The sequence below is a fragment of the Syngnathus leptorhynchus genome, chromosome 14 (assembly GCF_054491065.1).
Source record: "Syngnathus leptorhynchus isolate UIUO chromosome 14, UIUO_Slep, whole genome shotgun sequence".
Taxonomy (NCBI): Eukaryota; Metazoa; Chordata; class Actinopteri; order Syngnathiformes; family Syngnathidae; genus Syngnathus; species Syngnathus leptorhynchus.
This window is the reverse complement of record NC_141208.1, coordinates 7,183,416-7,210,489: the sequence shown is the minus strand read 5'-3', so window position 1 is coordinate 7,210,489 and position 27,074 is coordinate 7,183,416. Positions and strand designations below refer to the sequence as shown.

Sequence of the window (27,074 nt, the reverse complement as noted above, 5' to 3'; positions counted from 1 at the left end):
TGCTTCTTGTACGTTATGACTTATTTTTTTGACATTTGAAAATGATTCAATGATCATTTGGCAAACTCAAGATGACTCGTCAGAACTATATTCCATTTTAAATTTCTAAATCCCAGTCTGAATCAGTTCATAGATGTGTCTTGTAGCTGAGAATTCCAAAAATACAAATTCCACATAAACTGTGGATGGACAGTTGTTAGCCAATGTGTCAACAAATGGCACATCAACATGACAGCACCTTTTGTTTAGTTGTTTCCTCAAAGTTGTAGCAGGTGTGAAATTGATGTGAGGAAACCTCTGGTCTCACTATGACCTTTCTTGTTAGGAAGAAATGTAACACCACACATTGAGTGATCTATCTTTATCCTTTCACAAGAGTGATGAAATGAGCAGAAAGACCACACTTGTCTCGAAAGCTAATAGATTGGTGGATAGTTACAGTAGGTATTCTATCTATGCATTTAGGCAGGACTGAATATAGAATATTTGACATGAAAGAAAATCGACCTTGCGTTTTTCCCATTTTTGCAGAATAATAAGACAAAACACCTCTGCCATTTGCAAAATACAATTTAACTAAAAAAACAACTCAAGTGGAAACATTAAGGGTAAAAATAAGCGTATAACAAGGAAAAAATGCATGGATTTTTTTTGTTTAACTTCCATAAGTAATCAAATGCTTTCACATTTAATAACGTGGATTTAAACTCATATCCTAGGTGGAAAAAAAAACTGTCTGTGGCTGGATCAACAATTTATGCAGACAGCAGAATTAACATCAATTTTTTTGGCTAATGCTCTTTTTGTTTCAAAGACTTTATTTAACAGGGAATGACTTGAAAATGATGAGTTTGAGTTGTGGTGCAGAATGCTTAGAATATTAAACTTTGACCATATCTTTACAAAACACAATGTGAGGGTCTTTAGTATCTTTAGTCTCTCTCAAAGACCTCAGAATAAATGTCTTACTATCTACTACAGCTTCTCACACCTTTACATTTTCCTGTACGTTGCCATCCTTTGTCTCAACTGTGCCTATCTTTAGTATCATCTTTTCCTCTTATGGGCATTTTGAATCAGGATCACAGCATGTAGGAAAGCTACCTGACTCACACATATACTGTACACAAAAAAGATGGGGGGAGGGGGGGGCGCTAAGCATCTTGCAGGAAAAATGACCTCTGTTTTCCAATCTCTCTTGCACCTCTCTCGTTCTGTTCCTTGTTAGAACAAAATGTAAATTTTTGGGAGGTAAACAGCTGAAAATCCCTCGTCCCGGTTGATTCGGTGCACAATGGTTGTGGGTGTCCTTGGGAAAGCCCGCACGAAAATGTAGAAAAGAAGACAATTTCTTCCAGTCCCGCAGTGGGTAAATTGAACTCAAGACGTAGCATTAGGATCCCCTGGGGGCTCAGTAATTTCCTAGAGAATAATTAACAGGGTAATGGGATTAAAACACGATGCTATTGAAACCTTATTTGGACAACGCTCATGTATAGAATTCCGTCTGTAACGAATAGGAATCATTAAAAACAGCCATCCAGCTTTTGTCCCCTTTAAAAAAAAAAAGGCTTTTCTTCACAGTGCCACATTAAATAACAGTAGGTTACTCTGACTCTTAGGCCTCCATCAATTCATCAAATTTTTATCAAGCTAGTCTCAGTGAGTAATTACTTTGGTATTCTACCAACATCAAAGAAATGTCAAGCTAAAATATAAGAATGTCAACAGCACCAAACAGATAATGAGTGTACATGCAACAAAAAAAAAAGCTATATAACATTTGTTAGCCTTTAAAATATAGACCCGCTTACTTTCCGAATGTTTTAACATATATGCTTTCAACTTAGTGGAAAAGTTTAAGAAAGGCCTTTTTCATTTTATTATTTCAACATGACATTGCAGCAACACTGTCGGCTATGCAACATGTTGCATTCACAGTATCAAACACTGTAGGAATTTTTGAAACCTTGCGATACTTTCTGAATTTCATGTTCAGTGTAACAGCAGCAAGAGGCAGAAAGTCTCAACATAAAAAGGGCCATTTTAACTTCCCATGGTCAATTATTCATGGTCATAAGTTTATTTTGGTAAGCATGAGTGATATTGAAAATAGATGGATGGATTTTTATTTTTATTTTAACAAGAATACCTATTTAGAAAGCACTGTGTATCTGAATTTTTCCCTTCACCAGTTGCCATGGTGAGACTTAAGGAGGCTGAAAGATGACAAATAAACCGCCCAACCCCGCCCAAAAATGTTTTGTTTTTTTCCACCCCGCTAATCAATAACTAGGTATTCGTGAGGCAACAGTGTTAGCATATATTTCTATGCAGACTCCCCCCTGTCACATCAAAATGACAAATGGCGGCGCCAACTGTCCGAGATACAAAAAGTGTGCAAAGAAAAATCAAATATCAATCGGCAGATAAAGAGATGCAGTGATGAGATAGTGAAGTGAATGACAGCCCAAATGAGAACTGCAGTATGGCTTCAGAGACAAAGAAAAGCAGCCAACATGCTCATTTCCCCTCTCTCAATACAACAGCGCATTTCGAACCTCCTGCTGCCACTCATGATGTAAGGCTGAGGCAATTAACCCCCTTCATGTGTGTGTGTGTATTTGTGTGTATTTGTGTGCATCTGTGTTGTGTGTGCGCGGGATTGTGGGTGCAAATGTGTTCAATCAAAGATAAAGACCCACTCTGCCTTTTTCCTCAGGCGGATGATGTCATATTGCACAGTGGAAAAGAGGCTGGCAAGCAGATGATTTTACTCATATTTACATGATCGTCATCCCGATGCTTAGCATTTTAAATAAAGAATATAGTGTAGATATTTTTTGTCAATTTATTTTTTTAGATTACCTATGAAGACCAATTAAATATTTTTGGGGATAGTGAGATTGAGGACTGTAAATTTTATATAAATATGTAGCAACCTGTTTTCATTAATAGTATTTGGATAAAGATGTTGCCAATTGCAAACTTTCTCCAGTAACCATGTCATCATGCATATTTTGCTTTTGAAATCCTCTTTTAAGTGCATTTAGCTATTTGCTGTAGTATTTGTAGCTTGGTAGCTTGAACACACTTTATTGTATTGACATTATCAACAAAGGGCAATTCTTCTCCATGTTCCGTTTATTAGCATACTTGTCCATACAGAAAACCTTGTTTATATTCTTGCGTCTGTTGAGCGTATAATGTTAACAACCAAAATTGTTTTTGTCTATTGAGGAATGCATTTCAGTAACTTTAACTTGACATTTCAATCAACAAATGATGTCACAGTTATAGTCTGAGTTTTTTGTATCTTCCATTTGAACAGCCATAGACATGAATAATATGTTAGTATGGAATAAAATTTGGAGTTTCTCAAATACTACACAAACTCCCAAAATAGCATCAATTTTACATTGGGTGGTCATCTATTACATTTCAAGGTTTTTCTTTCTGAATATTTTTTTTTTACTAAAACATAAATGAAAGCCTTTAGTTCGAATGTTATGAATAGCACACATAATTGAGCCTCTCCAGGAGTACAGATCCTTGAAAGCAATCAAATGGCCGAGATACTGTACATGTTTAGCAGCATCCCCTCACGGCCATCCACTTGGCCTTCTTGAAATACGGTGATGCCACTGGCCTAGCTAATTAATGTTGCGGAGACATTTACAGCTTCCTTCTGGCCACACACACTGCTCTCTTAACATTGATCTTTGAGGGTTATAATTAAAGCTACAGAGAAGGATGGATTAATGCAGATGTGAGCAGCGATGGACACATTCATACATCCAATTACACGGGTGCATTAGATACAGACACTGATATTTTATCAAGTGAAGGTCAACAAGAATTACTTCAGTAAATGTCTGCCTTGTTATTAGAATCACCAGTGTAGCTGATATGACAATAATAATCGTTGACCCAAGGAGAAGCCCCTGAAGGACATGATGTTATTGAGGTCTTCTGCTTTTCTGTGCTGACTTTTCATCCATCTTGTTTAGGTGTCTTGTGGAACCTCTCGTCATGTGACGCCCTGAAGATGCCAATTATCCAGGATGCCCTGGCTGTTCTGACCAATGCTGTGATCATCCCCCACTCGGGTTGGGACACCTCTCCTCATACGCAAGAAGACCGCAAATTACATCTCCACTCCTCCCAGGTCCTTCGCAATGCCACCGGATGCCTCCGGTTAGTGACTCCACACAATCACCTCTGATTGTTGTGTTCTTTAAAAGTCCCACATTTGATTAAGATGCAAATTTTTTGTGTGTGTGCCAATTCAATTCAGCTATGCTTTTGACACTTTCAAACTGTAATGGTGCAAAGCAACAAGTTTGTGGAACCGTCAAAACATTTTGACCTAGTAATTTATTTCTTAGAAGGCAGCCATCTATCTTTTTTCCTCTCATTTAACTTTTAACTACTGTCGGTTGTGATATGTTATGTTAGTGGTTAGTAAGTGATAAAATAGTAAATGTAGATACTCATCTCAATGGCCATGTGTATACTTGGTTTGTAGCATTCTAAAACTCAATGGTGACTTGTGTTTATGCCATTAAGGAAGGCTTGCTTGTAGAATTAATGATGCATGTTATGTATTTCTTATCACAAAATACATTTTCTCAAGTTGAAGTCAAGTGCAATGTGTGTGGATATATTTAGGTTGTGTTTTGTCTGGGAAAAGTGACAGACTTAGCTGCTGTCAAGATGACTCATTTATTTGACTTGTGTTTATTTACTCATTCGTATGATGCCATTTGGAATTGGAGCATCATAGATTTCTAAACATTAAAATACTTATAAGAAGACCAATGAATGTAATTCATATATGTACACAATTTTATGTGGTAAAGGTAAGCAAAAGGGTAAAGGATTGTTATGTCTCCCTAAACTTTATGGCTGGTAAGTTGTGACAGCGCCTGCTCTACAAAATGCTATTCATTTTTTTTTTCTGTTACCTTAAGCTTCTTTCCAACTTCAGTATGTGAATGCCCAAAAGTGTCTGAGTTATTAATGTCAAGAGTTCTACATCCTGTCATAAAAGCTACAGGTAGCAATGTCTTTTGAAGGCTTTAGTTGCAGCGTATTGAGTTTGAGCCTCGGTGGTGTTGTGGTCCAAAGTAAGTCTTGGCGTGGATCAGCTGCCTCAACTCAAACTCTCAATTCATCTTTCTCATGCCTCGTTAGGGAATGCCGGGACTCTGATTAAAGATAGAATATTTCATGGCAGGTTTGGTATATCACTGACCACCTGCTCCCCCTCGTCTTCCCTCTTTTATGTGACTCACTCTCTCATTTTCTTTCCATCAATTCCTATCTAGAGCCTCCATTGTGCCAGACTATTTCAATCAGCCTGTTAACATTTTTTTTTTTCTTGGCCTTCCTTTGGTTCACTGTTTCTTACTTTAGAAAAAAATGATATCATATGCCATAAAAGCCTTTGTGGTTCCAAGCAGAATTCAAAATGTCCATGCACTTTTTCAAAACATGCATATCCTATTATCCTATTAACCAAATCGAATATTGATCAATTGGTATGACGGGGGTGGTCGACTAGTTAGCACGTCCGCCTCACAGAGTTGTGGGTTTGACTCCTTCCCTGGCGAATTTAAAGTTAGATGTTTCTTTTCAACATGGTGATATGATGCAATTGGATTCATTACCTCATCACTATTCATCCGTAACACAGCCGATGGAAACAGAAATTGAATACAGTCCAACTACAGGCAAGAAACAGCTTTCATAATACTATGTGGTGGCACTCATGGGAAATCTAGTCAGGAACTCATTTGGTCCTTACCGTGTCCACCATATTGGTGGTATAGGCCTAATTTGTTTAGTACTAGCATGGACTGTATGCACCTTTCAATTACTATCCTTCAGAATATTTTTAGTTTTACTCTGCATTGTGACATTATTATTTTATATTTTTCATATTTTGAATTTGATATTGTTATTGCTATGACATGTTGATGTATCGTTAGTAGACCAGTTCACAAAGCATAGAACTCAACGGCAAACCCCCAAACATAAAAACTAAGGTTATTCTGTATGAAGGGTGTAGGAAGGTTACATAAGAATATCTCAATGCACGCGAATACCCGACAGATCACATATTTCTTATGTAATTAATTTCTCTTTAATAGCCTTTAATAGCGTGACATTCAAAAGTTACACCTTACACCTTGGGAGTGTTATTAATGCGAGTGTGGGTTATATATTAATCTGTGTGTGTGTGTATGTGTGCGTGTGCGTGCATCAGTAATGTGAGTTCTGCAGGCGAGGAGGCCCGCAGGAGGATGAGGGAGTGCGAGGGTCTGACAGACGCTTTACTCTACGTCATCCAGACTGCATTGGGGAGCAGTGAGATTGACAGCAAGGTAACACAAAGAGACCTACGCACACAACAAACAATCATAGATAAATTACAAAAACAATTTGGAAAAAAAAAAAATACGCCGACGATGCAAGTATGCAAACTGTTAACACAGCATCACTGTAACAAAGTGCATGGAGCATATTTCAAAAGCAAACATGACGACAGTGAAAGGGAAGTTATTTGCTTTAAACTGATGCCATATAACCTTGGTGATAGCCCAGGTTAGATGTTTTTGTCTGTGTGCATTTCTATTGAATCCTTACATATACAGGACAGGGCCAAGGTCTCAATGATTGATTAGATTTGCTCTCCAAGCAATTATTTGATTCGATGTGGAACTAGAATGTACAATGGCCAGGCAGACCTCCCTCAAGGCAGAACTGGTAAAAATAATACTCATGTAAATGTGAAGGCTGGACTGTATTACACTGTATTTTTTATTTGGGCTTAATTGAAGGTACTTTTAATAATAACAGTTGCCTGATGATTTATATTCGTGTATAATTGTTGGAAGTGTTTTTTTTTTTTAATGATCTTTATTTCTTTTGAAGAATGGTATGTTCTGTCAATAATGACCTTTGTCATCTTGTCTGTTCTCTACTTGTCCATGTCAGACCGTTGAGAACTGTGTGTGCATCCTGAGGAACTTGTCATACCGTCTGGCAGCAGAGACATCTCATAACCAACAAGGGGGGTCTGAGGAGCTTGATGGTCTCTTATGTGACACCGGGGGCAAGGATGCGGAGAGTTCCGGATGCTGGGGCAAGAAGAAGAAGAAAAAGAAGGGACATGACCAGGTCAGGAATTCCATTCTTTATTATTGCATATCATGACTCCAGAGGATCTTGCTGACCATAAACATTAGAGTCACAAGAACAGTGGTGCAGATTTTGGAATTTGACAACTATTGACTCGTCTGTCCATTGCTGTAATTGACCGATAGTGATTAGTGGTTAACTCAACAAGGTTTGTCTATTTAGCTAAATTCAAGAAGACTACTGGAAACCATTTGGTTGTGCTTCATCCGCTAACATCATCATGTCTTTGAAAAATTGTAATTAATGGTGCATTACTTACAGGTTTTAAAAAATATATACTTTGAGGTTTTTTAGTATAGTGGGTGGAAATTTGAAACAGATCTCGAGCGTTGGGCAGAATCTTTGAAAGGAGCAGACAATGAAACACATCACTGATGATGAAACCAGAAGGCAACTGCTTGGCTTTGCATTCACGAAATAAATCTATCAAGTCTCCAAAAGTGACACTTTGACACATCAAAACAACACCTTATCTTTTATTGCTCAGCTAATCTTCGTTAGTGGCTACCTGTGTTTATTCATCAAAATCTTCATTTTAGTTCATTTTTATCTATTATCTAATTTTTTGGCGTGCCATCATCACCATTTGGTGTAAAATTGAGCTCTTTTATTTGATGCTCCATCTTCTTGTCATGCTTATAATAAGTAATCAGAGACACATTCTGTCTAAGTAGCAGACATCGTTTACATTTTGAGAAGAGAGGGAATGGAGAACCCAACATATCCGGTATGTGAATCACCAATTAGTTTCAATTTCCATCCCTTTTCATTTCAAGAAAAGGCGAAATAAGATTTGAAAATGGTAGTACTGAGCAAGGAACATTTGTCAAAGTCTCTGTTTTTTTTTTTTTTTTGTAATTAAAGGGTAAAGTAGTAATCCTGTGTTCACAATTAAAAAGATAAGTATAAACTTCTGGCTTTTAGTCTTATACAACATTTTCTATCTGAGTGTCACCACTCCAGGGCAGCTGTAGCCGATTACCACGGAATAGCAAGTGGAGCTCGATCCTCCTATCCTATTAACAGTGGGTAATTGCAAAAACGATAGAGGACAGCAGAGAAGTAGGTTAGATTAACTACATGGGAGGAAGTTCAGGAGATTACCATCCATCAATTTTCTAGATCACTTGCCCTGTTCACAGTCACAGGATGTTGAAGAATAATGGTGGATTGCAGAAATTTTGGGCAATACTTGAAATAGCTGGTTGGTTCTTTGACAACAATAAACTCAACCCAACTTTTCCCGTTGTTGCAGAGCAGCAAGAATGGTCCGGTGGAATTTTAGTTTCTCTACAAAACTGTTTCAATTCATCAATATTCTTGAGATGTCTGACTTGAATCACTGTTTTGAGGTCAGGCCACTGAATTTCCATTTTTTGGGACAGCAGTGTCCTCCTCCATGACCTCCATTCCTGGTTAAAGTTTACTTTTAGAGACACTTTTGTGAACCTCTCCAGTTTTATTTAAGTTAACAATTAAAAAAAAAAAAAACATTAAAACTGGTTCAGGTTGTTCACAGTGCACGGCTGCTTTAACTAACACCTTCAATTTCATCACATTGGACTATGATACAGAGTAGCGCATCATTAGTGCACAGTTTCACATCTTTGCGATTGTTTACATGATTTGTGTGGTGTTAAGGTCGTTTAAACAGACTGGATTTGTCTCTTGATGTGATTTAAACATCACTTCATTTTTATCCACAGATTAAGATAATTCAAAATGATTTGCATGATCCATGTAATTTGATGTACCATGCATTACTGTATTTATTTTGTATTATAACAGGCAAGCCAGCCTGGCTCAGTGCTTCGCCCAAGTATTATGAAAATGGAGGGTTGTAAGCAGTCAGGACGGACATCAATCTGTCAAACTTTGGGCCAAAACTTATATGGAAATTATCCTGGAACTAATGGAGGGAGGAAGAAATATTGTATACCACAGTGCCAAGGAAATGCAATGCTGTCTAAATCCTTTACCCAGAAATTCTAAAATTGCAATCACTGCCAGGATCAGGGAATCAGTCACTTTCATCTGGCGCAGTAGGAACACATATCAAATTGTTGGGTGATAATGTGTACTGTGGAACTCTTTCTTGAAGAACAAGCATTCTATAGTATGATGGCTACCATACAGTCCTCTCACAATGTTCTTTTGCTAGAATTGCATTTGTACTGTTTGAATCAGAAAGTTCTATCTCTTAGAGCAGAGCTATGCAACCCATGGCTCCAGGGCCACTTTTATCCTCGGCTCTTTGTGACTTTGCAAAATATGGAATGCTATATTTAAATTTTTATTATAGTGGTTTGTTGGTTTTCTGAGTGCAATTGCAAAAGATTATGTTGCTAAAACATTTTTAGATGTTTTTTTTGTCTCACAGAAATTATTTGTCACAAGCCCTTATATGTAAAGCATGACACCAAGATATATTGATTTACCGTACATTTCACTCTTGTAGGTAAACCAAAAGTTCAAGAAAAGAAATGTACCCATCACTGAGCTATGATTCAATCTGGTCTTTTCTCAAAACCAATAATTGGACTAAACAGACCAGATGCAGAATCGGCCAATTGTGACCACTGAAGTTCCATTAATTATTGCAAACCAAAACACGAGGGCAATAGTTGAATGTCTTGCTCGCTGTGATTTTTTACAGTGGGATGGTGTAGGTCCATTTCCAGACTTGGCGGAGCCCCCAAAAGGCATTCAGATGTTATGGCATCCCAGTATTGTCAAGCCCTACCTTACCCTGCTGTCTGAATGCTCCAACCCCGACACCCTGGAGGGAGCAGCTGGTGCTCTGCAAAATCTTGCTGCTGGGAGCTGGAAGGTATAACCTCAAAATAATGTGGGTATTGAAATCCACAGAGAGTTACAAAGATCACATCCTTTGGGGAGAATAGCACCGATACAGTAAATGGCAAAATTCGAGAAACTGATATTCTCATCATGTTAACAAATACAATTTGATAGATATGTTTTAAAATCAGAAGTTAAGGAAAATGAATTCAACTCTTTCTGAATTCATTTTAAAAGGGAGGATTTCATATCTAGCTCTCCTCTTTTGAACCATGTCTACTCTGTCAAGTGTGTCTTCAAAAGTGAAGCAAGTAGACAAATTAGTCTCGACATGAGACTTATCATCAATAAGAGATGGTCACTACGAGTATTATAAATGCCAAATAATCGAGAATTGAAACCTAAGGGAGTTTTGATAGACAGTGGTATGTTATAAAATTAAATAAATACATCCCTGTTTGCACCTTTGATAATGTTCCTCTTTTTATGTTCATGTCCAGTGGTCAGTTTATATCCGGGCTGCAGTGCGTAAAGAGAAGGGCCTTCCTATCCTTGTGGAGTTACTGAGGATAGACAATGACCGAGTTGTCTGTGCCATCGCTACTGCCTTGAGGAACATGGCTCTCGACATCAGAAACAAGGAGCTTATTGGTAAGTTAACTGACAAAAATGATTGGAAAAATAGATTTGAAGGCTTCAGATGCATCAAATTGCTAATTACTAATTTGGGGACGTTTGCCTTTTTATTATTAAATTGTTAAAAGCCAGGACATAATTAGAACAAAGATTATTGGTTTATAATTGGTTGTTTTTCCACACCTTATCGATGTCTGGATTTTTTTTTCTTAAATGAAGTGCACAACGTGATAAGCAGAAAACAAATGAGTTTTTTCCTTGTATTGTTCAGAAACTACAATTCAAAACTTTTTATCAATTGTATCTCTTTGACTTTTCTCCATTGTATTCCTTTATTTTAGATAATCAGTTCACAACAAATATTATAAAACATGTAGATTTTTTTTTTATTTATTTACAAGTCCACCTGTTTTGAAGGATTCTGGTACAAAAATATTCTCCCCATTTTTCCCTTTCTGGGATTGAAAGGTGAAACAATTAAACTATCGCCAAGATTTTAGTTAAACAAGAAGCCATGAAAAAACAGGTGCGAAATGGAAACTCAGATATTGATCTCGCGCTAGTATCTCCCTAATATTGATACCAATTTAATATCAGTATTATCCATATTTGCATTGATCCACCCACCACGTCTCCTTATGTTCAACAATAGTTGGTGTTGGAAGTAATCAAGTAATTCATCCATCCATGCATTTTTCACCGCTTAGACACGCGTAGGCACCATGACATCAAAAACACCCATCGACAACGCATATTAATCTCTGTGTTTCTCTTTTTTCCTCTTTTTATTGAATAGCTCATTGCTATTCATTACAAGTGTTTCAAAATCACTTCTATTTCATGAAGGAAAAACATTTCTTCTCCATCACTTATGACAACAGGTAAATATGCCATGAGGGACCTGGTGCACCGATTACCTGGTGGCAGTACCACCACCAACAACAACACTAGTAGTAGTGGTGGAGGAAGTGGCAGCGGTGGTGCAAACAGTTGCGCTCTGGTGGGAAAGACCATGTCGGACGATACCGTCACCGCTATCTGCTGCGCTCTGCATGAGGTTATTACCAAAAATATGGAGAACACCAAGGCCCTGAGGGATGCCGGGGGCATAGAGAAGCTCATTGGTGTCGCCCGAAGCAAAGGAGACAAGTAAGGGGAATGTTATGTACAAGATGCAGATGTTTTTTTATTACTATGGTTATTTAAGAGACAACAGCTACTTAATTCATGTCACACATTGTATTCATGAATGTGTATTTTTGCATAATTTAAAGAATGAACAAAAAAAGTAATGAAAAATAATTAGCTGGTAGACTTTAATATCTGGGTTCTTGTGACCTGTTTTGATTCAAATCCAAATTTCTGATTTGGCGATTGTTTTCAACATCCAATTCTCAACTCAATTTGAGTCACGACTGATTAGCACGTAATAGCACTAGCACCATTTAATTTTTAAAACGAGATAGACTTTCTGTCCTTGTTTTGCAGTAGCCAATCAAATCATCCAAAATAATAGTATCTACAAAAACTACTTATTGGTAAAAATTTCCCAAGGCCAATTAAAATTGCTGGATGAACAGTTTGTAGATATTAATTTCGATTCGTGAGCCTTTCCTAGAAGGCAGATTGGCTTTATTCTTTTTTTTTTTTTCTCTCTTCCCTGCTGAATTCCCAGACATAGTCCCAAGGTTGTGAAAGCAGCATCTCAAGTGCTAAACAGCATGTGGCAATATCGAGACCTGCGCAGCCTTTACAAAAAGGTACAAACAGCAGATTTTGATTGATTTCCCTCAAGTGGAATAAAAATGATTCAAAGTGTAGTCATTGACTGATTACTGTTTTTATGTTTTCCTTTTCTCGTGCTTCTCTCTAGGATGGCTATTCCCAATACCACTTTCTCGGCTCGTCGTCCACAATAGAAAGGGATAGGCAGCGGCCTTATTCTTCTTCTCGTACGCCATCCATCTCTCCTGTACGGACTTCACCAAATAATCGATCGGGTGAGTGTGCACTAACGACCTTGGTCCATATTCAGGGTGAAGGTGATTTCAAAAGTATTTTAAAAAATGATGATGCACCTAAGTAATTTATTGTAGGATTAAATTTGAAAAATTTCAGTGACTCTGTTAAAATTTCCGCCTCATTTTTAGCATTATTTTTTTCACTTTTCATTAGCAAAGATGCATAAGTGGAGAGTAAGTGTTCAAATTGAATAATATGCAATAATAACCTATTAGTGTTGAAAAAACAACTAATTTATGAGAAATGTATAAGACGATAATTGTCAATGCCCCATGTTAATACCATACATTTACAAATGTTGCTAAAATGACAAAATAATAAAGAATAAATAAATAATAAATAAATAAAAATGTAAAAATGAATTTGATTGAACATCCATTTCCAAGTTTTCAGTGAAGACCGACTCAATTCAAACTCTCCAGAAGGGAATCAAAAGCATTAACTCGTGTGGTGTCTGCTTCATGGTGAGAACCTTGTCATCACCTCCTTCCTTCACTTAGCAAATTTGGCATGTTCTCCTGTCGTCTCTGTGGGTTCTCTCTCCTCATGCTCCGGCCTCCTCCCACAAGCCACAGAAACTCGCTTGTATGAGAGTGTGAATGCGAGTGTGAATGGTTGTGTGTCTCAATATGGGAGCCCTCTAATTGCTTATGACAAATGTCAGAATCAAAGTCTTCAAAAAGATAGATGGATTGTTGGAGTAGGAGAGAAATAAAGGCTTAGAAATTCGAGTCATATAGAAGGGAATATATATTCTAAAGGAAAAAATATACTAGGGTATAAAGGACTTAAGCTTTACCTAAAATCACACTGTGGAACAAACCAACAGAATATCAAAACATAAAAGGCTTATCGGCTTATCTTTGAGTGATTGGGTGAGGAAATAATACTGACGGCAGGTGTGATTCCTTTAAAGGTAACTTACTGTTTCTGCTGTTATGAATCTTGATTACTATAAAAAATACCATCATTGGTGTAATGGTAAATATTTTTGGTGTCACAGCAAGTGCGCCAGCGTCTCCAAGGGATATGATGGCGTTGAAGGAGAGGAAGAACGACTATGAGCTGAGCGGCAACGCGACCTACCGCGGGAACAAGGGTGAACACATGTCCCGAAAGGATGCTACTATGGGTATGCAAAATTATCTTCAAATGTTTTTCTTTTCGAGTCAATTGCAGTGTTGATTGAATGTGTTCAGGTTTGCCATCTGGCATTCAGGTCCCCCGGTTTGGGCTCCTCCATGTAAATCTCACTTTGGGCTCCTCCATGTTGGTCATGTGTGCACGAGCGCTTGAATCAACACAGTGTTATTGTTGTCATTGAAGTTGTCACAACACATGTTTTTGTATTGGGCAACCTTTGGTCCAACAATAAAATGTCAACCAGGACCAAAATACACCAAGTGCTTTGGCTGGTTAATAGGTTAATGTCTAATTATGGTGTTTGTTTTTTTTTTTGCAAAGAATAAAAGTAAGCTAAAGAGACAAGTTCAGACTGTAAAAACAGTGCAATAATATCATAGTGACTGATCACTTGAAGATAATGAATATTTGCCTCCACAGGTCCACTCTCCACTGGTTCTTCAACTCTTCACAGAGGAGCGTATGTGTCACCGACTGATGACCTGAAGTATAATCAGGTACAAATCCCTTTAATTTGTTGGGCAGTTTAACTCTGCTCTGCACCATTCTGGGCGTTCCAGCGTAGCCAGGTTATGTCCTTGAAGATACACTTTGCGGAATTTCGCCAGTCTAAAGTATACACCTGCTGGGTTCACATACCACGGGCATATGTAGTACCTTCGCCTCACAATTGAGGGGATCGGGGTTCGATTCCGGCTCTAGTTCAAGATGATTAGGGCACAGGTAGAAAGATTCCGAGCTTTGCAGATGTATGTGTGGATGTCATTACTGAATTAATGTGGAAATACAATTATTTTACACGTTATCATAATTAGTAATCTCAGTAGTAGTGTCATTCATATTGTGGAGGGTGGATAGCTACATGTGCTCTGCGTCCATGTTTCAGTTGCCATCAACTAATTCTGTGTTTAATGAGGGTACAGGCTGACGTTTTCTCTGACAGAGTTCTTCCTCGGCTGTGTACACATCCACAATGGCGCAAACAGCCCTTTTTCAAATGCGCTTGTGAAATTACCATAATTCAAGGACTACGAAATGCACCCGATAGAAAACTGCAACAGCTAAATTTAGCCATAAATCAAATACGTGTATATGTTAGCTTTATCAGCCACAGCTCTCTACTTTATAAAATAAGATAGTTACAAAAAGGTCACACGGGTGGATTTTTTTTAAATCCAGTAATTATCTTTAAATATCAGTTAACGTTTTTTCTTTTTCCAAATGATGCCACATATGGCAAGTTACACTGTATCATTCCAGAAAAGACATTGATGCTATCTTATCTCGGACTGTGCCATAATTGGTAATTTCATTGGAATTCATCAGATGTGATAAGCTTATCTATAAATCTAATACCAGCATGAAGCTCATCAGTAAAAATATATCCTGTCACATTTAAAGCTGCAGTATTGAAAGGGATCCGGAAAGTCCGGCACCCTATTGTGTTAAAAATAATTCTATAAAAAAATTCAACTCTGTGGCTAAAAAGCAAAACTCCACCAAGAAATAATGGAGCAGATCTTCATAGTCTGGAGTATGATAGTCCCTGAATGACTGGTGCTCCCAGTTTTTGTTCATATTTTTTAAATCATGACGGTGATGTGATTGCTTCTCTGAGCAGCAATTAGTGTTACTTCTCCTTCCTACTATGCATGAGACTTCCGTGTCTTGTGCCGATGTTCCAGTTAAGCAATTCCTAATTTAATTTATCTACAGGTCTCATCTCAAGGATTGCCTTCAGAGCCCTACCCGCCTTTCCAAAATCCTCCCCCAAATGACAGCAGCAATTATGAGGACCAGGCCTTCTATGAGAACCAAGTTCATGCAGGGGGGCGCCCCCCTCAAGGCGAGCTCAACATGCACTTGCAGGGCCTGAAGTCCACTGGAAACTATGTCGATTTCTACTCAGCTTCTAGGCCCTACAGCGAGCTCAACTATGAGACCAGCCACTATCCGGCCTCTCCAGACTCCTGGGTCTGAGGCCGAGGGAGGTGAGGGAGGAGCACATGAGCAGGACCAATAGTCTATAATATACAGTAGGAAAGACACCCACCTCCCTGTTCTTTAGTAGCATCATCAGTAGCAGGACATCTAAATGGAAGATGGGGACCAAGATAGGATGCAAACTGAACGGACACTGAACTCCTTCTAATGACTTTAAGAGGAGGAGGATCGAGAGGAGGCAAAGAAGGACCGGAGGGTGGAGGAAAGAGGCCTTGCATGTGCATGCACACCGCCACCAAAACTGACAGACATTTACTTTCTGTGTTTAGTTTGTGACCAAACTGTAAGAAAGCTCGGTAGATGGAAAGCTAATGACGTGCTGCGCTCGGAGGCCGCTTGGTAAAAGAACGTGAAGACTTGAATATTGAGTCACGAGTAAAACGAGTGACCAAAAAAAAAAAAAAATATCGAGGCAAAGAGGAAAAAATGGAAAGGAAGGAAAGATTTGTGAAAGCGCGTGGAAGTTGTCACGAGTAGCTGAGAGAAACGTTTGTATATATGTGATATAGTTTTAGTCATGCGAAGCACAAGAAGCAGAGCTGTAGAACAAGTAGAACATCTGATACACAAACTTTGTTTCTCTCTGTGGCTTCAGCGTGATGTATCCTCCTCCAGGCAAAGATTGCTTTTGGACGTTGTCATTTGTAATAGTATGTTTTTGTTTTTTTTTTAATTTTGTTTGTGATTCTACTTTATACATTCTTGGTTGTATAGTATTTGATGTACACTGTACATTTACTGGCGATACATTGTCTATTTGTACATTGCAGTATTACCTGTGTCAGGGCTGCACCCAGCTCATCTCTTCACTATCCTGTCACTATACCCTTTACACACACACACACACACACACACACACACACACACACACACACACACACACACACACACACACACACACACACACACACACACACAGTAAAAATGCCTGTTAAAGCAGAAATAAGAATGGGTCACAGCGCTCCATTGACTGCCTTATATATACAGTATAGTAGGATCTATTCTACGTAAATACATTCATACTATGGTTTGTTCTTTAGGTAACATATAGTTAACCCTTCCGTGAAAGCCCGGACAGATTCGGACTTCAAGTAAAAAGACTGCAAGATGTTAGTTAAGCGATATTGGTTTGTACTCGTGTTCCATTGAGAGATAGGAGGATTATTTATAACGGTGAAAAAGATTATTCATTTTTTTGGTTTTTTTTTTTTTTATAGTTACCCAATTTCGTCAAACTCCTCTATGGCGCTATTCTGATTTTAGTTGCTACCACCTCATTTTGTCTTTCAAAGATGACACATCAAGGTAAAGCTTTAATTTAGCCATAGAGTTCAAATGCAAGTCTTATTGATCTTGTGAAAATTCAACACGAATGCCATCCATAGTCAATCATAGAGTGAGAAATACTTTATGATAAACCTGAAACAAGTTGTGACCACCAATAGACAGATAGTTCCACTTTAGAAATATAATTTAAATATACAATTGCTTCCGTGAGGTAATGAATGAATGTCAAACTATCAAAACAACCAATCGAAATCAAAGACTTGCTTAAACCTCCAGCAACCTACTGTTTGTATATTTATACATTCTTCTTTTTTTTAGAACAAGTGAGCACTTCATTTTAGTGCTCGGTGTGTACATAATAGTGCCAAACTCGGTTTCTGGAACCCCAGCCCCAACTCTGGCGGGCAGGGAACACCATTTAATGGTTTAGTTGGGACATGCTTGTGGTTATAACTTTGCCAGTTTGTAAATGCTTTTTTTTTTTTTTTTTTTCTCCTGTCATTTTTTTTTCTAAATTGTGTACTATTGACATGAAAGTTGAGTAACTGCAGTGGGACCAGAGAGAATTCCAAAAAAACAAAATAGAAAATTAAAAAGGAGACAATTTAAACACTGAAAAGACAACTATATACAAAATTTCTACAAATGGGTTGCAAATTCATGGTAGACTATTAATAGAGTACTGTTAATAGAGTATGACTATATATTATATAAATATCTACTTTTTAATGTGCAGATGTGGATGTCACAGCAGCAACATTAAGGCAAAAGACTTCCTGTAGGATGTTCACGTTTTACTTTTATCTGGTCAACACACTGAATTGTCTATTTGTGCGGTAACGTTGCTATGTGGAGTAGATTAGATCGAGGCTTGCGGATCCTTGTTGCTACTCAAAACATCGATGAGTCCAAAGTTCTTGAAACTGTATTGTCAGATGTGAGCTACCACAAAGCAAAGCAAATCGGGACAAATATGAATTTGCTCCCCCCTACAAACACAATCTATTTTATTGGTGGCATTAATCTAAACTGTTACAAATTAGGCTGAAACTAAATTGTGATTTTTTTTTATTTATTTTTTTATTGAGGTTGTACAAGTTGACAAAGCTCTATTTCTCCCTGTTAACTGTTTTTTGGAAGGTTTAGATTCCTGGGAAAGGGAACCCTATTTGTTGCCAGATTATTGACAATGTTGTATATGTCATTGTGATCCTGTGGCATTAACCTAAAGTGTCACAAATTAGGCTGAAACTAAATTGTGATTTTTTTTTTTATTTGATTGAGGTTGTACAAGTTGACAAAAGCTCTGTTTCTCCCTGTTAACTGTTTTTTGGAAGGCTTAGATTCCAGGGAAAAGAAACCCTATTTGTTGCCAGATTATTGACAATGTTGTATATGTCATCGTGATCCCGTGGCAGTCAAACCAACAGTAAGGACTTTATAGAGATATGACATTTGTGGTTTCAAACCAAACATGTTTTAAAAAGAGAAATGTGAATCTTTATATGCCTCAAACTGATTGCAACTGCTCCAAAATATAAATGGTCCATTGAAGAGGAAACTGTGAGATGTTCGTTTGTTATTTGTTGGGTAAAGATCTGCCATGCTGAAAAAGCACTGGCTCAAGACCCTTTTTATTTTCAGATTGCTTATCACAATTGAACCTAAGAATAGAACAAATGGTGGTTGCCTACTGAAATCCACTTCTTGCATTATGGTGAAGACGTGAAAAGCTTCATAGCAAACCTTGAGTTGCACAGATTGCATGTGTTGCTTTTCAGACTGCAGGTACATATTCTACTTGTCTTTATACAGTAATATTAATCATGGCAAAGATATACAACTGATATTTCCCCATATTCATATATAACTCAGTCAGACCTGCCACTTCAGATCATTACAATAATGTTCCTTTCAGTGGCATCACATTTGAATGACAACAAAATCAACTAATGAAACTGAGGGTTCTATTTTCATGCCCAGTCCAGCACAAAAACCTGGTATTTGAACAGGGGTGTGAATACTTTTTAATATGCATTGTATTTGCCCTGCTGTTGGCTGGCAACTGGTCCCGATTATAACCAAGTCAGCTAGGATTGCCTGCAGCTCACCTATGATTGTATGAGAATAATATGTGCATTCACTTTATAATTGCCAGTCAAGGAAATCAATGTAAACGAAGCAAATCCTAAGTGACTGAAATCTTTTTATTCTGTTGTGTGTGTCATTGTCGTCAGGATTCCTAAACGGTTGCAAACAATTGTAAATACTAACGGCAAAAATGTTCAAGACTGTTAAAACAGTTGGCGAATGTCTGGCTAACGTCTTTTTACGCGTTTGCGACCTTAAACAAACCCTGATGAAAAATCAACATGGAAGCTGGCTGTGTACAAAACCTTGATAACAACCTTTGATGTTCAGTGATGCACATTTTAATTTGGGAACTGATGAAGGTGCAGGTTTGAATGAATGAATGAATGCATTTGTTTCAAACATGTAAACAATAAATCAAAGTGAAAGTCATGTAAATGATGACTTTGTTTGAGAATAGATACAAACAAAATACAATATACATACAACACGTAAGGAGCAGAGGTGCAAGTTTACACGTGTGAAAAGGAGCGAGAAGAAATAGGATTTATCCTGTCCTAGCAGAACTACAAATATGTGATTCTCAAGTAAAAACAGAACAAAACATTTACGTTATTATCACACAATAGGCACCACATTATTCAAATTAATCTGATACAATTTTAGAAATCTTTCTACAATCATGTGTGTACTGATGATCTTCCATGCCAGCAAGTCTTCCTTGTTGTGTGAGAGGGTAGATGGGACTGGTGAAAGAATGTTGGACTTGACTTTAGGTTTCTGCTTTTGTGTTTGCTTCATCCATCCATTCATCCATCCATTTTCTATACCGCTTGTCCCCACGGGGGTCGTGGGCGTGCTGGAGCCTATCCCAGCAGTTATCGGGATTTTGGCGGGGGACACCCTGAAGCGGGTGCATTTGCTTCATACTCTTTCAAAATTTCAAAATGGTCTAACATGAAAGAGTGGATATTTTCCAACTGTTTCTCCGTCTCATTCAAAGCCACACCTTGCTTATCGCATAACTTTCCACCGATCATCTCATAGAGGCTGAGTATGGACATCTTAATCTGTGCCAGCAGGTTGAGTTTCTTTGATGCCGTTTCCTCAATACGTTTCCACTCTTTGAACCAAAATTCCACCTTGATTTTGGATTCGAACAATTCTGGCATTAGCTGGGTAAGCTCCATATCCAGCTCCTGTCTTTCCATCTCGTATTGTTTTTGCAAAGCCATTTGTGTTTTCCTCTGCTGGTTAGTCTGCTCATAAGCTTCACCCTCCCTCTGAGACAGTTGGCCTTCAATACTGTAAAGACTCTCAATGTGATCTGTTAAAGCGTCCTCGTCTTCAAATGACGTCATGCCAACCAGTTTTTCCATGAACTGTTGATATATCACGTGTTGGCGCATAACACTCAGGCGCTCCTGTTTCAATTCCCTCAATTCTGTACATTCCGCCATCAGAGTCTTAATCTGAGCCTCCTTTTCAAGCGCCACTTTTTCTTCATTATCCGCTTTGGCTGAGGCTTCATCAACAATTTCATCCGCAAGAAACGGCTCCCTGCTTAAGAACACTTCTTCAACTTCACTTATTTCGTGGAGTAACTCATATTCACGCTCTTTCAAACTCGCCCACTTCTCTTGGAGTTGCTCTGACTGTGCCTCAAGATCTTTCTCGTCTCGCCGTATTAATATTTCAACGTAAATATCATCCCATTTAGTCCAGTCTTTATTCTTTTGCGTTGCTCGAACTTGTTGACTCTTTCCTTGAGAGGATTTCGCTTTCACCTTTGGGCTCTTTTTGGACATTACACCTAATTCAATGGAACATTGAGTACTTTACAATATATAGATATATGGGCATATTATTTTGTGTACACAGTAGCATAATATATCATTTGACTTTAGAATATGATGTACAGTGAATCAGAGATATGAAATACATACCGATACTATGTCATCCCTTTTTTCTACGCTGATGTTTTGGTGTGCACACTCCTCTAAATATTTATCCACTTTGTTACACCATAATGATGACTCAAAGTTGTGACATCACGGCACGAGTGTCATCACAGGCATTTGTGGAGTTTACAAGACACTGAAGCATTAAAAGAATATTGCCAGCTGCCATTGTCAGTGACAAAAAATGAAATAATAATTATTATTATTTTGTGCCCACACTTTGTCCCATGTTGTGACAACAGTACCTTGGAAATATCATTCAGCAATGAAGAATTTTCAAAAAGTTTAATATTTTTGGACTGGGTCATCATGGAGTAAAAGAGGCAGAGAATGTTTTGTGAATACATTGAGCGAATACATTTATTAATAACAAAGAAATGTCAGCCATGTTAGTAAGCAGAAGAGAAATATTCACTTCTGCAAGATAACCATTCTCCCCCACTGTGAAAGCTGAGTTTATAGAACTTTTGTCCATCCAATTTTTATACTGATAATTCTGTTCGGAATGGTGCCTAATTTGGAGTTTATTCCAGATGAATTTGGGCAAAGGCTCAATTGCTTCACAGGGCCCATACTGTAAATGTCTTTCCGTGAAATTTCACCATCTCTACTTGCACAAAAGTCAAGTGAGTGAAATGCTACCCCATTAGTCTGGTTGCAGAATGTGATCTCATAACTTGGTCTCATCTTCGCCTCGTCGGTAATAAAAGTCTCTCCTCCTTCTTTCTCTCTATTCTCTTCATCTTGTAATCCCATTTTGGAATTTGAAGTTGATTATAGTTGTTGTTCCGTCTGAGCTTTTCTGGTTTAAAAGTAGGATCTGGGGCCTTGCAGAGCCTCACCTTTGGTATCACAATGCCTGGTCGCACGCTGCTCCTCCTTAGGAGATGAAGTGGTAGTAGACTCGCCCGCCTTATGGCCCCTTTGGATACAGCAGCCATGTCATCGAGCAATTGAGGCTGGAGGCTGGCTCGCCGATCCCTCGCTTTGGGGATGAGGAGCACCCGTGAGTTTTGGAAAAATCTCTTGTAATTGTTCAGCCTGTCCGGGCCAAGGTTCTTTAGCTCGGCCACCCTTTGCCTCCTGAGAATTTCCTGCACTGCGTAGCGCCGTTTTCCAACGCACGGCGGGCTTCCTGGGCAAACTGTCCGGCAGGATATAGCAATAAATGGACTCCTGAGACTAGTAGTGATTTGGACCATGTGCTCTAGAACACCATCTTCCACAGGATTCACCTTATTGTTAAGGTAAAATCTGTAAGGACAGCAGGACAGAAGGTCAAGAGAACGTTTCCAGCAGGACTTTGGCTCTTCTGCCTTGGCAACCAGATCCTGAAGAAGACAAAAAAGTACCATCAAAAACCTGTTGTTTGTTTTTGTCCTCCAAGGAGATTAACGAAATGTAGATCATGCTAACATGACTTGGTTTTGTTGGATGAGAAGCTGCTGCCGATTCAACAAATGATCATTTTCACTTTACAACCCATCTAATGATTTGAAACTCCATTATGTGTTATAATTTGTCACAGTGTGTTTTTTTAAAGTGTTTTTTATTTTTGAAAATAATTATTTTCGTACAAAAACAATCAAATGATAGCTGTCGATGACTTGAAAATTGCATGGACAACCTAGGAAAATCAATCAGTTGCACCAAAATCTAGAACCCAGTGTAAAAGCTTCCATTTGCTAACCTTTCACTATTTCAGCTCTTAAATGATGCTATTCAGCAAAATAATTGGCCATACTGTTAACCTTCCGAGGCTTTTCATGGCTAATTCATAGAATTGTGCAGCTTGTCTTGACTGTCAGCTGTGTAAAAAAATGCTTCCATGTATGAAAAGTGCTCCACATTAATTTTAAATATAGACTACATTTGACGATATAACATGGAAAATAATACTCACCTCCAGCAAGGGCCACTCCAGGCTGAAGGAGTCACAGAACTGCTCAGCACATGGCTTCATCATGACCAAATACATCAGGTAAGCCGTCTCATAGCGACCAGTGAAGAGAGCCCACTCCCGTGGTGTCATTTTCCGTCCATTGTCTCTAGCTTGCATGTCACCTCCTGGAAATATAAACATCCATTTGTATGCTACTTTCCTTAATTCTGCATGCATCTTAAAAAAGAGGCATGTTTTTACATTGTAGAAGTACTTGGCGTTTACCAGCCAGCATGAGTGCTCTACAAGTGTCGGCCCGACCCTGCATGGCAGCCTTCATTAAAGCTGTGAAACCGTGACAGTTCCTCCTCTCAAGGTCCAACCCGGGGAAGTAGTTCAGCAAGTAGTGAGAGATGACCACGTGACCTGTACTCAACAGATAAGTAGCATTTGCTTGTGACAATGTCAGAGATTCTGTTTTGTATTACGGTATCGTACTGCTGCTTTAACCTCACCAGCAGGGTTTTTAGTTCTAAACCTGTGGAGACACCTTTCAGCATCAGTGATGAGTTTTTAAAGAAAGTTTTTATTTTGTCATGAATAGAGATCAATAACGGTTTTAATGAAGCAGAAAATGAGTAAGTCCCACATCCCAGTGAGTCGTTCATCATTATTAGCAGATGAGAGACCGGGGCCGCACGTCTGTTACGCAGACTGCATCTTTATGGAATCTTTTGCTTTAGTAAATGTGATAATTGAAAATGCAAGTACCATACAGCAGATCATGTCTCATTCTTCAAGGCGGGCACGTTTGAAAAGCCTCAGACTCAATTCCCTGCAGTAACGTATTCCTCTTTAAATAATGCATGAGTTAAGGAAGGAAAATAGTCATCTCAGAGATGAATGCACTTCCTGGATTGAGTAATGCTGAACACATGCATCCCCGAAGTCATTTTTCAATTCTGTAAATACCTGTAAAATTTGTATGAGTTACAATGCTAGTATCTCATTCAATCGATATGATTGATCATCTTCACATAAGACAAATAACAATACAATGCCTGTTAGTGCACTGAGAATTCCTTTTTTTTTTTTTTTAGGTACAGAAATACAGAAACCTAAATAATTTCCACCCTCTAGTCCAGGTAAAAAGGTGTAAATGTTTTAAAACACTGGTTTATTTGCACCTATTATTGGGGGAGTGGGGGGAAGGGGGTTTGATTGCTCGTATGAATTGCACCAAGGTAATAAGTGATTTTTTTTTTTTCAAATGTACTTGAAGGGGGCATTTCTGATTACAAAGAGTCTTGTTTACCTGCTTGTGCTGCTGTAATAAGGGCAGTGTTACCCTCATTATCCTGCCAGTTGACATCAATGTAAGGACACTGGGCTAGGGCGATGACCACGTCCACATAACCATAGTAACACGCTACAATCAGTGCAGACTGAAAGACAAAAATGACTTATGTTAACTTCTCACAATTTGTACAAACATAGCAGACGTTGACTCATTTCAAGACAAATTGCTTGTAGAAGTCATTCAATGCTCACTTGCTGTTCTAGCCACAGAACAATTAAATGATCCTGGTCCATTTGTTTTCAAATAAATGTTAAAAATAATGAAACACTGTTAATATAGAATCTGGTGTATGAGGTGTCAATTAGTAATTAACACTTGGCCATTTTTTCTTTTTTAATAATATTGTGCATAGCCCAACCGTTGTTTTCTTATTAGTCCCTAAACTCTCTGACCAATATCAGTATATGTTATCCTTTACCTAGTTTGTGTCAGGATTTAGCAAGCCTGTTAAAAGCTGAGGCCAATGCCAAGCTGCTTCTCAATGTGTCACTTCACAGTGGAACTTCCCATCTGTTACTCGGGGGATTAACCTAATATTCTGAACCCCGTGTCAATTGGAAGGCATCACATTTCTATTTTGTAATGTTATAGTACACAAACACAACATTGTCGAGAATATTTTGTTCAGGTCGTTCTTACTCTTCTGTTCCGGTCTGTCTCGTGTACTTCCTCCTCAGTCAGTCCTTGTCTGATCATGATTTTGACGATGATGGTGTTGTTATTGCAGCAAGCTTTAAAGAAGGAGATCGGCTCTGGGCTTCCGCGACATGATGCCCGTCGACCGTCAGATCCCCCTGAAGTGTCAAGCGGGTAGAAAGAATCATCAGACGCAATGCTCCTTGTGTCCGAGTTATCTGAGAGAGCCTCAAAGTCCAGTTCCTCAAACTCCTGGTAGATATCATCCTCATCCTCCCAGTAATTTCGAGTGTAATCCACTTCGGATTCTTCATGTTGTTCCGATTCCTCAATATCTTCGCTGTCCTTGTCGATGTCATTAAAGGACATGACAGGTGTGTCCATAGCAATTTTGCCCAGTCTGGCAACTCCATTCTCCTGAAGTTTTCCAGCTTCACCTTCTTTCTCTGTTATTAAAACCATTTAATCCTTCCCTCCCCCCACTCACTCGTTAGGATTACAGCAAGATACCAGGACATTTCTACGATGACCTACAGTTTATGTTCTTTGGTACTCACACAGAGTCGGATCCAAAATATTCTCTGAAGTACATTTCAGTGCCCAGATGTCATGATGTGAGGACTTGTTTAGTGATCCTCTGCCTTTTAAATATCCTTTAAATCAAGATTGTAATACTTCCAGAGTTAAAAATTCCCCATCTCTCATTAATTCCTAAAGACTGTTGTCCATCTCCATCAAGCATCGTTCTGTCACAGCATCAGATAGCATCCACGTACATTTCCAATCTTGTCGAAAAGAAAACATGATGCGGTCTGTTTGTACAGAGAAACACTTGCAGTGAAACACCAGACTTATTTTGAGAACAGTCAAGCAGTGGCTTTCCTCTCTAACTGATGCACAATAATCCCTTTAGTTGCTCTCTCACCCTATTTAGCCCTTAACCGATTCAGTCAGTTGGGGCACTACATGATATGTTACATTCTGCCATTTAAGATGAGTGACGCTGTATTTGACAATAATTATTTCAACACTTTATTTTCACCTTAAAGTAACAGTATACAAGTACTGGCTCTTTCCTGAAATTCTGCTGCCCTTGGATTTGTCACCCACGTGACTTCATTTAAATGTTGGGAACAGTCGCAGGAAGGTGAACGCTCTTCTTCATGGGCGTTAACTTCTCCTGGTATAATATTTGTTTCCTATTTGCTGTATCATTGTTTCTTGATTCCATTTTATCATGGTAACAAAAATGTATGGTATCCCAAAATTGATTTAAGACATGAATTTTACAATATAAAAATTGCCAGCAATATTTTCCCCAGAGATTTGGGTGCAAGGTTGGGGGAAATTATGGCTTATAAATATCTTGTTTAAAGGTTAATATTCTCATAATCTGTTTATGGCTTTGCGTACTGAAAGGGGCAAATGTAATTGGATTTGGCATAAATAGCACATCCTGTTTTCTGGAATAGGCTTTGGTGCAGACAAGACACCAGTCATTTTAAGTAATTGTCTTTATTTTTATTGACAGTGCTAGTTTAGTCTTTTCAAACTGGTGCTGATGATGAAATAAATATTCATTTAGTCCGGTGGAAGGAGCATACAGTGATTTTGGGCAAGAGGCAGTGTACGTGCTTGACGAGTTGACAGCCAACTGTGAATCATATATTCACACAACACATTGACACGCTCTTTCTGTAAATCCTTGTCTTGTTCAAGAAAAACAGGCTACTAATATTGTTAAACTGCCTTTTTTTTTTTACACAAATCTATTTGTTCAGGCCACTAAAAAACTGAGAAGAAACTGTAATCAACACAATACTGTTTATTTTGTATCCATTTCGAATTATCTTTCCATTGCCATGACACTGCGTTATTTTTCCATACAAAAATAAATGTGTTTACCTACCAAAATAAAAATTTAAGACCTAGATCAAGGCCATACTAAAAGGGCACTTATTAACATTGGCAGTATAATATATATTTCAGAAAAAGGAAAGCTACACATTAAAAAGAAATGCTACAAGCATGACAAAACGTAATGTTA

The 27,074-nt window shown here is 38.3% G+C and overlaps 3 protein-coding genes across 4 annotated transcripts in view; 1 reads left to right on the top strand and 2 right to left on the bottom strand.

The window, feature by feature from the left end:
- ctnnd2b (catenin (cadherin-associated protein), delta 2b) overlaps positions 1-18,658 on the top strand; it is an 80,344-nt gene extending 61,686 nt beyond the window's left edge. For both annotated transcript variants that reach the window (XM_085930536.1, XM_085930534.1), the window contains 11 exons: positions 4,011-4,197; positions 6,272-6,389; positions 7,003-7,185; positions 9,863-10,036; positions 10,506-10,656; positions 11,523-11,790; positions 12,308-12,401; positions 12,515-12,641; positions 13,667-13,795; positions 14,227-14,303; positions 15,523-18,658. In XM_085930536.1, coding sequence (XP_085786662.1) covers positions 4,011-4,197; positions 6,272-6,389; positions 7,003-7,185; positions 9,863-10,036; positions 10,506-10,656; positions 11,523-11,790; positions 12,308-12,401; positions 12,515-12,641; positions 13,667-13,795; positions 14,227-14,303; positions 15,523-15,786 — 1,772 coding nt within the window. In that variant the 3' untranslated portion in view covers positions 15,787-18,658. The remainder of the gene's footprint in view (positions 1-4,010; positions 4,198-6,271; positions 6,390-7,002; positions 7,186-9,862; positions 10,037-10,505; positions 10,657-11,522; positions 11,791-12,307; positions 12,402-12,514; positions 12,642-13,666; positions 13,796-14,226; positions 14,304-15,522) is intronic.
- LOC147046354 (coiled-coil domain-containing protein 42 like-2-like) lies at positions 18,385-21,152 on the bottom strand. The gene is made up of 2 exons (XM_085930537.1): positions 21,135-21,152; positions 18,385-21,001 (listed from the first exon to the last, which is right to left on the bottom strand). The coding sequence occupies exon 2, from the start codon at positions 20,994-20,996 to the stop codon at positions 20,067-20,069; it is 930 nt and encodes a 309-aa protein (XP_085786663.1). The 5' UTR covers positions 20,997-21,001; positions 21,135-21,152; the 3' UTR covers positions 18,385-20,066.
- Positions 21,153-21,502: 350 nt separating this feature from the next.
- On the bottom strand, positions 21,503-25,489 carry ankrd33bb (ankyrin repeat domain 33Bb). Its single transcript, XM_085930410.1, has 5 exons — positions 25,031-25,489; positions 24,347-24,476; positions 23,317-23,457; positions 23,053-23,216; positions 21,503-22,480 (listed from the first exon to the last, which is right to left on the bottom strand). Exons 1-5 carry the CDS (start codon positions 25,487-25,489, stop codon positions 21,833-21,835), a joined length of 1,542 nt encoding a protein of 513 aa, XP_085786536.1. The 3' UTR covers positions 21,503-21,832.
- Positions 25,490-27,074: the final 1,585 nt, after the last annotated feature.